General features: G+C 43.8%; 1 protein-coding gene and 1 pseudogene across 1 annotated transcript; both read right to left on the bottom strand.

Moving 5' to 3' along the window:
- Nucleotides 1–3,868: 3,868 nt before the first annotated feature.
- On the bottom strand, nt 3,869–12,039 carry PCSK1N (proprotein convertase subtilisin/kexin type 1 inhibitor). Its single transcript, XM_006902908.1, has 3 exons — nt 11,926–12,039; nt 4,503–4,957; nt 3,869–4,076 (listed from the first exon to the last, which is right to left on the bottom strand). The coding sequence occupies exons 1-3, from the start codon at nt 12,037–12,039 to the stop codon at nt 3,869–3,871; spliced, it is 777 nt and encodes a 258-aa protein (XP_006902970.1).
- Nucleotides 7,846–11,422, bottom strand: LOC102859976 (annotated as a pseudogene).
- Nucleotides 12,040–13,044: the final 1,005 nt, after the last annotated feature.

The following is a 13,044-nucleotide window of genomic DNA, read 5'->3' as shown; positions in this document are numbered from 1 at the left end:
CACAGTGGAAGCAATTCTGACCTCCTTTATTACCTTTGGGTGGCACTGTATATGAGTAAGACTTCCTTTTCCTGACACAGGCCCTAAATTGGCAGCAATAGCTGCCCCAATAATTTTGGCCATTCTCTGGTCTTTTCCCTCTAGATCCCAGTTGTTAAAAGAGGGGAAAATTTAAGTAAATGTATAACAAATAATTTTGAACATTATATTGACTAATTTTTGTATGTTGATCTTACATCCTCCCACTTCACAGAATTGTTCTACTATATCCAGCAGTTTTATTGTTGAGCCTTTGAAGTTTTCTGTGTACACTATCATATAATCTACTTGTGGAGATCGATCATTTTACCACCTCTTTATTGATTTGGATGCTTTTTTGTTTTCCTAATTCATCCTGCTTAGATTAATAGCAGATTATAAGAAGTCTCAGGTCAACATAGTCCCAAATGCTTAACCAGCTGTATAAGTCCATACTTTCTATTATTAACAATTCCATCCATGGCTCAGTTCCCAAATTCCTCCATGGAATTCCTCCATGGAATTCAGTGATTTGCTAAAAGGTCTCCCAAAGACTCAGACTCGTTAGGGGAATAAGTAATAGCGGAAAGACAACTTGCTGTGCACAGCGTCTTCCGCTTTGTAAAAGAAAAAAGGGGGAGACGGAGCCAGAAGAGTTAATAAAGAAACAGTCTGCACACAGATGTCTCTTTGGCTTTCCTCAATCTGGATAGGGTGTGGGAGAAGACTGTGTCCTTGAGTCTGCAGACAGATGGGGACCTTGGATGCTTGAACACAAGGTCCAAGAATGTTCTTCTTCCGAAGGCATAGTCTTATTCCTTCTGGTAAACAGAGATAAAAAACCAAGAAAGATTTTGTGAGAATAGTCTGTGCTAAGCAAGTCTGGTTTCTGGTAAATAAGTTTTCCTCAAATCATGAGTGTCTGGAAAGAATGTACTTCCTGGATCATGTAGACTGCTTTTGGTAGACTATAAAAATAAAGCGATACAGGCCTTCGGGGCTCATCCCAGCTGCAGTCTTGTCTTGTATTGTTTGTGTGTTGTGTGTCTTTTGTGTTGCGTCCTTTGTTATTTCTTCCAGGTTAATTAGAGAAAAAGGGTCGAAACACTGCTAATGAGTATTCATTTCTTTTCTGAGTGATGAAAATCTTTGAATATTAGATTATGGTGATGGTTACACAATCCTGTGATGATACTAAAAGCCACGCAATTGTACATTTTAAATGGGTGAACTTTATAGCATATATTGTATCTCAATGAAGCATTTTTCTGAAAAAAAATCCTGCCCTCTCAGAGTTTATACTGTAGAAAGGAACTAGAAACACTAATCAACAGAATAATTTACACAGCGTATTAGATGATCAGCACACACTGTTCACTCAATAATGTTTAATCAATGGCACCCAGCCACCCTTACCCCAAACTATCTTACCTAACTTATTCCAACTCACCTGCTTTTCTCTTTTTTTTCCCACTTGCAGATTTGGCTGTCCATATATTTTCTTGAGTCACTTACTGTAAGTATAACATTGTCCACAGGGCCTAGTATCTTCAACCTAGGCCTGGTCACATGAGGCCTTAACTCTCAGGAGACCTACAAGGTTCCAGCACACTGCAAATTGACCAGAAGCTGCCTGAGTACAAGGCAATGGTCGTGGTTGCAAGTGGCATGGAGAAGAGTGTACCGTCTATCTAGCTGAAAATCCACGATCCTATGACCCAGGATCCCTACTAGAAAGACCTGCCTCTGGGCGTTGGAGCTGCATCCTAACTAAACTAGGAAAAACAGGGCAGGCAACTCATAGGGTCCTTCATGACCAGAGAGCAGCTGTCAGTTATGGTGTGTTGGATATCTTTGCCCTTGATGACCCCACATCCCTAGCCCAGCTAGAGCAAATGCAGGCCAATTTGGGACCTTAACCACACCCAGGCCTTCATCCTGGTGGGCAACAAGTGTTACTTTATGACTGCTGCTGGAGATGCTCATCTTGTTACTGTAGCTCTCTCTCAGAGCAAAGGGTACCCCTTTGAGGAGACCGCAGCCACCATCCCCCAAGGTGTAGTTGTTGTTGCTAGGTGCCATTGAGTATAACTCATAGCTGCCCTATGAACAACCAACCTGAACAATGTCCGGATTTGAACACTGTCGAAGTGTGGAGAAGGCCTTTTCTCTGCTTGTCCATGAGATCTAGAGGGTCTAAGAGGCCATGGAAGGAGCCACTGGGTATAAGGCCAGGTACGAGAAGGCCATGTGGCATTGTGGCTGCTCCATAACATAAATGACTTGAGGCCTCCTCTCTGGCCAGGGCATGAATTCATTTTATTTGAGACTCCCAGAGAATCTATCTGGGAAATCATTGGTTACTGAGAATAGATGTTTCTCTTGGGTTGGTTTTCGCTTAGTGTTGTGTTGAGAGATTTTGAGCAAAATTAAAGAAAACATATTCCTATATTTCCAAGTTGTTTCCATGCAGCTTATCTGGATGGAAATGAAACTGGGTAAAATGTTTGCATGAATAATTTCTTTATAAGAATTAGTACAAAGCAGGTTCCCAAAAGGTAGAAGTTAAAAATTTCCAAGTTTTCCAAATTGTTGTACCACTTCATCATCAACATCAACTCTTTCTCATCCTCTCAGCTCTTTTACTGCCATCTGTGTCTTGGCAACCTGTAACTTTCTGTAATGTCTCACAGAAACTCACAAACTGTCAGGAAAATGAGTCACATAGTTGTGGAGGTTAACAAGCCCCAAATCAATGGATTAGGTTCCGGGCTGCAGGACTCTGCTGGCCCATGTGGCCAAAGGAGCTGATGAAAGCAACTGCAGATGCAATATCCAGAGCAAAAAAATAATTCATATAGACACAACATTCTTATTGTTGAAGGGGGGGTGTTAAAGGCAAATGACAGGAATGATCCTTAGATAAGGTCAAGGAAAGTTACTGAGCAGATGACATTTAGATAAATGTACAGCTATCTGGCGGCAGAGGGAGTAGCCAGTGCAAAAGGCTTGCCCAAAACCCACCATATCAACTCCCATTATCTTCAGGGCCTCTAAAGTATGTAACAATATACTTAAAAATTACAAAGCCAACAAAATCTGTCCTCTCCTCTTGTCTTGCTATGTGCTGTTGGGTTTGAATTTCAGAAGTAAATCACACAAGAGAGTACCCATCTTTATCCCAAGGAACAGTGAGTGGATTCCAACCACATGCTTTTGAGTTGGCAGATCAACTCTTTACTCACTTGGCCATCAGAGCTCCCCACTCCTACCTTGAGGATACATTTTATAAATGGCCTGGACACCTGGGTTCTAATTTCTCAGACCTTTTTCCTATTCCTTCTTTTTATACTTTAAAGCCCTACCTGCATGTTGAGAACTTTTAAGTCTACATTGAATAGCCTGACCAGTAGAGGTCACACTTTCTGCTCACATGCCTCATAATCAGCCATCCCTTGACCCTCCTTGTCCCTAGGGATAATGGATCAAAACTTTTTAGGCACCATGGTACCTGGGTGACATCCCAAAAGTGGGTACTGCCACTGTCCATGCTCAGATTAATATTGGGGTATGTGATGTAGTGTAAGCATGTCTCTAAAGTGCAGAACCCATGGCAAAGACCTTTCTGCCCATATCTGAAAGGTGAGCACCACTACCCACCAACTCCTATAACACTGCCATTAATACAAAAAAAAGGACATAGCTGCTTTATATATTTATTGTGGGGCCAGGAGGTGGGTATCTTGGGGTTGAAGAGCAGTTACGTGGTTAGCCAGGGTAAGTCGTTCTCAATTGGGTAGTCTGGGGGTCAGAGGTATGGGAGATCCTGGGTCCTGGAGTGTGCAGGTACTTAGGGAGGCAAGAAGCGATGCATTGGCACCTGGCGTGCAGGGGGATCCAGGCGTTTTACTCGAAGCAGTGCCCCCAGCACACCTTCAGGTAGCAGCTCAGGGCCCAGATCCTGGTCAGCAATCCGGTCAGCAGCCCGGCGGAGGCGGCGTGGGGTGGCCATCGTCTTGAGGTCTGGGCTTCCCGTGAGGAGCTGCCCCAGCAAGTACCTGCAGTTGAGTGAGAAATGGAATGCTGCTGAGGATATGTCTGCCCAGGATATGAGTCCCTACCCAGTCACAGTCCATAACCTCTTACTGTCTGTTGATCCTGCCGCCTCACTTAGGTGTTTCTTGTTTACTGTTTCTGGGAGACAGACCACTCAGTCCTCTTTCCATCTTAGAAGTTATCTGCCCTGCCTTCTCAACCTACCTGTAGAAACCAGGTATCAGAGCCCCCTTCTCTGGCACCTGGAGTCCATGGCCAATCTTGCTTTCTTCTCCTACCCACCCACCCAAATATCTTTGTTCTTATTCCCTAGATCTGGGACCCCACTATCTCCTAAGATCACAAGGCTCTATCCTTTTCAGGACCAGAGTGGTCCACCACCTCATTCTGTGGAGTCAATGATGCCCTTCCCCCTTTTGCTAAGGTACCTCAGCAGCTCGGCGTCCACATCAGGAGCCTCCTCACCAGCGTCTTTGGCATCAGGGCCCACAGTGCTGTCATAATAGGCTCGGGGCCGGGTTCGGAGCACAGGGACAAGCTGAACAGCTAGTGCTGTAGGGTCTAAGCGGGCATGAAGCAGGGCACGTGTGAGTTGTGCTGTGGACGTACTGGGGTCATCATCCTGACCTAGACCCAAGTCTGATGTGTGAGGTGCATCCCAGAGGTGCAGCAACTGCGCCAGGACACGCGTTTGTTGATCCTCCACCTCTTGCGCCTCAGCTCGTGCCCGCTCCTGCCTTTCAGCCTCCAGCACGTGTGCCAGAGCGCGTGCCAGTTCTTGCATTGCCCCTGCTGCCTCTCCTCTGGTCTCTGCCTGCCTGAATCCACGTGAGGCGCTAACCTCAGCCAGGGGTGGTGAGGGTGCACCCAAGCGTCGGGGCTCCTGCAGGAACACGAGATTGGAGAGGGGGAGCAGATGAATGTCAGTGTCCATTCAGCTAAGGAACTTCAATCATGTCCATGGTCCTCAAATATGCCAGTGTCACTATGGACACCGTGCAACCCCAGTTATATATGTAGCCACCTCTATTCATTCATTCATTCATTGCTGTCCACTTGAAACTGACTCATAATTGACCCTCTTGTGGATATTCAGAAGCAGTACATCTCACAGGAGAAGACTGCCCATCTTTCTGCTGTGGAGCAAATTCAAACTGTATGTCTAACTACTGTTGTTGTGTACCGTCCAGTCAGAAGTGACTCAGCTGACCCTTCAGTTGGTATTTAGAGGCAGTTAACTACAGGGGAAAAGACTGCCCATCTTTCTTCCCGAAGCAGCTAGTGGATTTGAACGGCATGCCTTTGGGTTGGCAGCACAATTGCTTACCACTAAGCCACCAGAGCTCCCTCTCATTCCACAAGACCACTTCAGAAACCCATTGCCTTCTTGTCAGTTTCAATTCATAGTGACCCTCTATCGAGTTTCTAAGGCTGTAAAGACCAATGGAAGGGGACTGCCCATCTTCCTCCCACAGAGTCGATGGTGTATTTGAATTTCTGGAGATGCCAGGCCTTTAGATTAGCAGCACAAGTCATTATGATCACCAGAGATAAGGTTACAAGAGACCTTCCAATATTTTCAGAAACATTGAAGAGTACCTAATATTTCTACATACTAAGTGATTTGCCCTAGGTGCCTTGGGGACCATCAGTCATACTTTTGTTCATTCCCCAAGTTTCCCAGAAACTTCTCTAGCAACATTAAGGGGCTTGCAGAGTCCCTCCAACATAAAAACAAACTCACTTCCATCTAGTAGATTCTGACTCATAGCAAACAAGGCCTCAAGAAACTCCAAGTATTTCTGTAGAACCTCAAGACTGTCTCCATCCTAAATCCCTTAAACATCCCCAGTGAGTGACTTCTTAGTGATTTTCCACTAGAAACCATAACAAATACCCTAAAGAACTTCAGACACCAGCAGACCTAGATCTTCCAGTGATGTCCTAGTGACTCCCAGGACTACTTCAGACTTCTTGAGATCACCAGAGATTCCAATTACCTGTAGTGATAGTTGCTGAACACCAGCAACTACCAAGAGCCAGACTTTTATACATCTAGTGACAACAGTAACACAAAAAACACACACAGCAAGCCCAAATTCACACTAGACGACTTGAAAGAATGTATGTAGCTTTCATTTCTGGTAATTTGAAAATAAACCCCCTACATTTCTGAAAACAAATAAACTCCCCCTGATCCTCCTCTTGATCCCTCTTATACTTATCCTGATAAGGGCTTAAAAATACTAGATCTTGGCTCAGGGCAAGCCGTCTTCAGCCCTCAGCTTGGGGCGAGCTGTCTTCGGCCCTCAGCTCAGGGCAAGTCATCTTCAGCCCTCGGGGTGAGCTCCTCGGCCCTCAGGTTGTGCCATCTGACCCCTGGGTAGAAAAAAACTGCCTAGGGTATACAGAGAATTTTATCTAGGCTACTTTCCTCCACCCTCTCCCCCAGTACACCTGTAAGTAACACCCTCAAACCCTTCTATTTGTAACTCACAAGTTTGTTCTCTCTAGGTTTGCTCCCTTTTCTATAGGTAACCTTAACACTGAGTTTTACTACAGACCTGACCCTGAACCCAGTTCCAGAGACAAAAAGAAAATACAACTGCCAGCTAAGGAAGCAAAGGAGGATGGAGCCTCAGGGATCAGGGATCAGTCAGCCATCCCCACTGGACCCACCTGGGAAAACATTCTGCAGTCCAGAGGGGAGTAAATGTCAGGAAAATATCTTCTAACAGGACAAGAAGGCAAGCAGCTTTAACCCAAGACCACCAGTAAGGTGATAAAGTGTGCTCCCTTTCCCCCTTCACATCAATGCCCCTGTTCAGCATGAAGAAGTCAGAGAGTCTGTGCCCAATTCCTAAATGAGAAACCCACAAGTGAAAAAGACAGTTTGTTTAATCACCATTGGACTATGCTTACCATTGCCCTGTATCATCTGGTCCCCACTGGATCCTTTTCATTTCCTTCACCTGCTTCCCCCACCAACCAAACTGTGCAGCTATACAACTGCATCCCTGCAATTTTCTTCCCTGTCCGTCCTCACCCTTCTGCTCCCAACCCTCACCTCCTTGTATCCCCAACATATTTTTCCCAGTAAAATTAAACACACACACACACACACAGAGAGAGAGAGAGAGAGAGAGAGAGAGAGAGAAATCCTAAAAAAAATTTAAAAAAGAAACAACTGGATCTGTGAAGTGTAGTTTTCCAGCGAAGACTGTGGAAGTGACAGTTTTGTGCTATCCCAGTGCCGGAGATTAGGTCACCGTGAACTAACAGCAAAGCCGGACCTCCCAGCCTCCTCCCTGCTGATGCACCTGTGTGAGTGATCTTCACTGTTCAAGAGGGATGCACAACAGCTGCAGCATGAACTTGAAGCAAAACAATTAATCCTCTGCCTGGCATTTGCTGGAGTCAAATTGTACCAAAGGGGGAGATTGGAAGCAAAAAAAATACAAAGACTGGAGGTTGAAAAGAAGAAACAATCAGAGAAGAAAGAGAACTAAAAGGGAAACTAAAGAATGTGCCATTTAATTGTCTATGTTGTTAAACTCTGAGAAGAAAGAAAATTTGATTATTGAATGATGTGTCAGAAGATAAACTAGTAGCCTTTAGCTTTAACTTAAAATTATGTGAATTTTTGTATGCTTGTATAAAATCTGGTACAACTACAGTACTTTGTTTACTAAAATAAAATACCTTCATAAAAAAATACTGGACCTATAATTTTAAAATACATTTTCAAAGGCACCAGAAAATATCTACTTTTTAAAATGCCATATTATCTTTAATTATGTAAAACCCTCTGCATTCAGATAACCTAGAGTTCATTTCATTCACTGCAGCTCTCCTGTCTCTCTCTTCAGCAATGGTGAAGCAGATACCTTTATCCTTAGGGAAGAGAAATCCATGGTTTGCTGCCTTTGCCAATAATAAAAATTCTTAGAAAGCCAAGTGGCAAAGTCGGCGCCATTGGCATCTTTCACAAGAACCACATCAAAAGAGCCAACATGTCTCTGTTAATGTTCACACCATTTCTCCCAAGGTTAGCACCTCTATTTATCATATACAGGATTCCAGTGCCAAACTTGATGAAATCAGTAATGTTTCCAGTCTCCAAATCAATCTGAATGGTGTTAATTCACTTCGATGAGAGGATCAGGGTAGTGGATAGTTCGAGTATCATGGGATGAGGGATTCCTTTGGTGCCCACAAAGATCTTTATTACTTTGTACTACTTGCTCTTTGCCTCCTCAGGTGTAATGTAATGAACAGCAAATCAGCCTTTTGTGTCATAGATCAAATGGAAATTCTCTCAGGCCTTATCAGTACTAATTACATCCATAAAGCCAGTAAGGTTTAGTGACTGGGGTAATGGAGGTGGGTGTTTTGGAGACAGTAAGATTGGCACAGGATAGAGCAGGTGATAGGGCTGTTGTATGATCGCTATGAGTCACAGGCGACTCAATGCACATAAAAACAATAATCTCATTGTTTAAAATAAACTTATCCCTATTACACAAGTCACTGAACCAATCCATCTCATTGAGGATCTTCCTCTCTTGCGCTGTCCCTCCACCCTCCCAAGCATGATGTCCCTCTCCAAGGACTGGCCCTGCCTTCTTGCAACATGTCCAAAGTATGTCAGATGAAGCTTCAGAATCCTTGCCTCCAAGGAGCATCCTGGTATCACCCTCTCAAGGGTGAAGCTGTTTGTTCTCCTAGCAATCCATGGTATATTCAATACTCTTCTCCAGCACCACAGCTCAACGGCATCAATTCTTCTATCATTCCTAGTCATTGTCCAGATTTCTGATGCATAGCAAGTAATTGCAAAGACTAAGACCTGGATCAGGCATACCCTAGTCTTCAGACTGACATAAATTCATATAACACATATATTATATAAATAATGTATAATAGATATATTAAATATATTATTCTATTATATGAATAAATAATATACATGATATAGAATATTTTCTAATACATTAGATGTTGTTGTTACGTGCCGTTGAGTCGCTTGCGACTCATAGCGACCCTATGCACAACAGCCCTAAACCCTGTTCTATCCTGTGCCAATCTCACTGCCTCTGACACACCTAACCCGATTACCCCAGTCACTGAATCAATCCACTTCATAGAGGGTCTTCCCCTTTTGTGCCGTCCCTCCACCCTCCCAAGCATGATGGCCCTCTCCAAGGACCTCTCCTTCTTTACAACAAGTCCAAAGTATGTCAGACGAAGCCTCAGAATCCTTGCCTCCAAGGACCAGACTGGTTTAACCCTCTCCAGGATGAATCTGTTTGTTTTCTTGGCAGTTCATGGTACAGTCAATACTCTTCTCCAGCACCACAACTCAAAGGCATCAATTCTCCTTCTATCCTCCTTAGTCATTGTCCAACTCTCTGATGCATAACAAGTGATTGCAAAGACCATAGCCTGTATCAGACGCACCTTAGTCTCCAGAGTGACACCATTGCTCTTCAGTACCCTAGAGAGGTCCCTAACAGCAGACTTTCCCATCGCAATACGTTTTTTTATTTCCTGGCTACAGGTGCCAAGAGTGTTGACCATGGAGCCAAGCAGACTAAAGTTGTTAACATTCTCAATCTCTTCACCATCCATCCTGATGCTGCCAATTGGTCCAGTGGTGAGAATCTTTGTCTTCTTGATATTGAGCTTCAATCCATATTGAAGGCTGCAGTCAAGCATTTCAGGTCCTCCTCAGTTTCAGCAAGCAGGGCTGTCTCGTCTGCATAACGCAGATATATATTATATGAATATAATTATATTCTTATAATTCTGATACTCTGCATAATACATCTAAAAGTTGGCAAAACAAGAAAAATCTGATAATGTCACCTGTTGATGTGGAAAAAGGAATCATTACTGTTGGGAATTAAATTTATAAAAGAACTATGAGAAGCAATATGGCAAAGTAATGACACAGTGACTGCAACAATGAGCTCGAACATGGCAGAGATCCTGAGGATGGTGCAGGATAGGGCAAGGTTTAGATCTGTTGTTCATAGAGTTGCTATGAGTTGTAGTGAACTGAATGGCACCTAACAACAACAAAAATGATACAAATATCATATGACCCCCACTCCTAGAATATTGTACCTCAGAGTGACTTTTGAGCATATACAGTTGGACATAAATTCATTAAATATTATAGCACCATTGTTCATAATAGCATAAAATTAAGTGGGGGGAGACATTGTCTAGAAATAATCCAAATGTTTATTGACAGGAGAATGTATATATACTTTATAGTATATGCATACAATAAAATTAAAGCAAAGAGTTGCAGCCACATACGTCAATATTGATGAATCTCACAACATAAATAAAACAAAACAAAACACAAAAAAGTAAGAGAGAGATGAATTGCAGAATTCCACTACCAATTCTCTGAGACCATCCAAACGACAATGACCCAGGAGCTCATTCTCTAGCATGAATTCATTTCTACAGTGTTCAAAAGCAAGAGATGCATATATATGTGCTAAACAACAAACAAAAAGGCCAATGAGTAGAAAATACAGGATGATGATTGGAGGGGGGAGGGCACATGGTGAAGCTTATAAGTATTTGTCATGCTCTGCTTCTTAGCTGGCTGGTGGGTACATGAAGGGTATTATTTTATCATTATTCCTTATAATTTGCATACACATCATTGACTCAGCTAGTCCTGAAGAGTCAAAAGAGAATAGTGATTCAGGAGTCCTTATTTAGCATTAGACTCCAGGGATCTCACCAGCAACCACTGTCTCAATCTGGCATATGGACTGGCAGACTCTGAACGATCTCCCATGCAATCCAACATTCACATACATTCACACACAAAGAACTACACACGCTCATGAGTGCTTAAGTAGTTGTAAAGGCCTAGCCATCCAGATGCAAGGTCATGCTCTATCTTAAAAACAATGCAGCAGAGAGACAGCATGGTTCCTCTCCTTACAAGGACAGCTCCATGAAGAAATAGTGAGAAGCAGCCTCATGAACATACATACAAAATCTCAGGCACTCAGTATAACAGAATAAAAATAAACTGCTTACAAACAACAATAATCAAAATACTCGCTCTCGAAAGAAAACGAAATAGAACTGATTTACCAATACGCCTGTACACACTGCTACTACATAAACTCACACACTCACACACACAAATGCATTCACAGTGTCACTGGGAAAACAATTGGGCTCATAAAAAGTCATACACAGGAGCAGTATCTTTACTGCTACATACACATTATACACCTGGACACACAATCATAGGGATGCATGAAAATGGTATGAAAGGACTCACACAAGGACACAGCACCTCCACATCCATGTCACCCCCATCATGGGAACACAGACCAAGAGGCTCCATCAACATGTCCAAGTGCCACCGGCACCACAGGCAGAGCAAGGCTTAGTCTAGCCTAAGTGCAGGGAGTGGGCAGGGCGCTGCCCTGCTCCGCTTGAGTCCCAGTCACCACCTTTGAGCATAAAAAATAGTTAAAAAGAATAAACTATGATTAATGAAGCAAAGGGGAAACTTTTACGAACTTTGTAAATAAACCAGTATAAAATAAAACTTTTTAAAAAGAGAAAAAATAGAAATTATCCCTTTTAAAACAAAATAAACTGTTTATATAATTTAAAAAAACCACTGCTGAGCCTGGTCTAGGGTGCGCCGGCACCGCCTAGGCATGGACTGACACCTTTTTCACACCTTTGCATGCCCCAGGAAGGATTTGGATCATCCAGTGAGGGTGCGGCAGGTGGCACTGACCTTAGCTCACTTGTAACATCCACCTCCCTGCCCCCACCCGCACCAGGCTGGGGCCGCACCTTTATGAGCCGTGCACCGAGCATGAGAGACGGCCGAAATAAGCCCAACAGCAGCAGCACCAAGAGGCCTAGGCCCGCGGCCCGTGGCTGGCAGAGCAGCGGTGAACTGGTCATGCTGCTCCAGCGAGCCTGGCTCCGGACGGGAGGACTGGCAGACAAATGCGCAGTGCCCGGGTTGCCACTAAGGCTGCGGTCCTCTGCGGCTGCGCGCGCTCACAAACAGCGGCCTTTTCTGCTCCTCCCCTCCCGCCATTCTCTGTAGTCGCAGTCTCAGTTCTGGGACAGCCCCTTCATACCACTGGTCTCCATGGAGATGCATAAGGGGCAAGGTGAAGTGTTGGAGCCTGCAATGCAGTTGCTGGCAATTGGAGGTCAGTTGCCAGGGCAACAAACCTTGCTGTCCTACCACCCAGACAGGAAATAACGGTTCAGTAGGACAGAATAACAGCCATTTGTAATTTCTCCGTCCTTGGATTGTTGTTGTTGTGTACCATGGAGTAGGAACCGACCCATAGCTGACCACCAAGTGCGTTTTCAGAGGCAATAATCTCACGAGAGGAGATTGCCCTGTCCTTCTCCCGAAGAGCAGCTGGTGGATTTGAACCAAAAGCTGTCAGTATTGCAGTGCAGATTCTTACCACTAAGCCACCAGAGCTCCTTCCTTTATGGAGAAACAACCAAAGATCATGTGCTGTGGATCGAACTCATCACAGGACAATGTGTTTGAAGCCAGGTAGTGTGACCATTGACAGAATTTTTCTAAGGCTTAGCATCACTCCTGCATAAAGGCTACCTAGGAGCAGTCTTGAAGAATTAAAAACGGTATTCCGCAGAAGATCAATACATATTCTTTTACATCTTTTTATTAATAGTTTTCTTCATCTCTCCATGGCTCCCTATGTTTCTTTTTTTGTTGTTATGTGCCTACAGATCTCTCTGCCTTCCTCTCCCCATCTATCTCTTCAGTTTCTGTTTTCTCTATCTTCATGTCTCCAACTCTCCCTCTTACTTCTATCTCCATTGTGCTGTCTGCAGCTCCTTGTTTCTCCATAAACAGTTTTTTACCCCTAACTTGTTCAGTAAAGGATTTAAAACTACTTAAAATGATACATCAAGGCA

This window comes from Elephantulus edwardii, unplaced genomic scaffold, assembly GCF_000299155.1.
Source record: "Elephantulus edwardii isolate Elephantulus edwardi_28Jun2011 unplaced genomic scaffold, EleEdw1.0 scaffold00470, whole genome shotgun sequence".
NCBI classification, from domain to species: Eukaryota; Metazoa; Chordata; class Mammalia; order Macroscelidea; family Macroscelididae; genus Elephantulus; species Elephantulus edwardii.
Note: the sequence above shows the minus strand (reverse complement) of the source record. Positions and strands in the feature narration are given on the sequence as shown.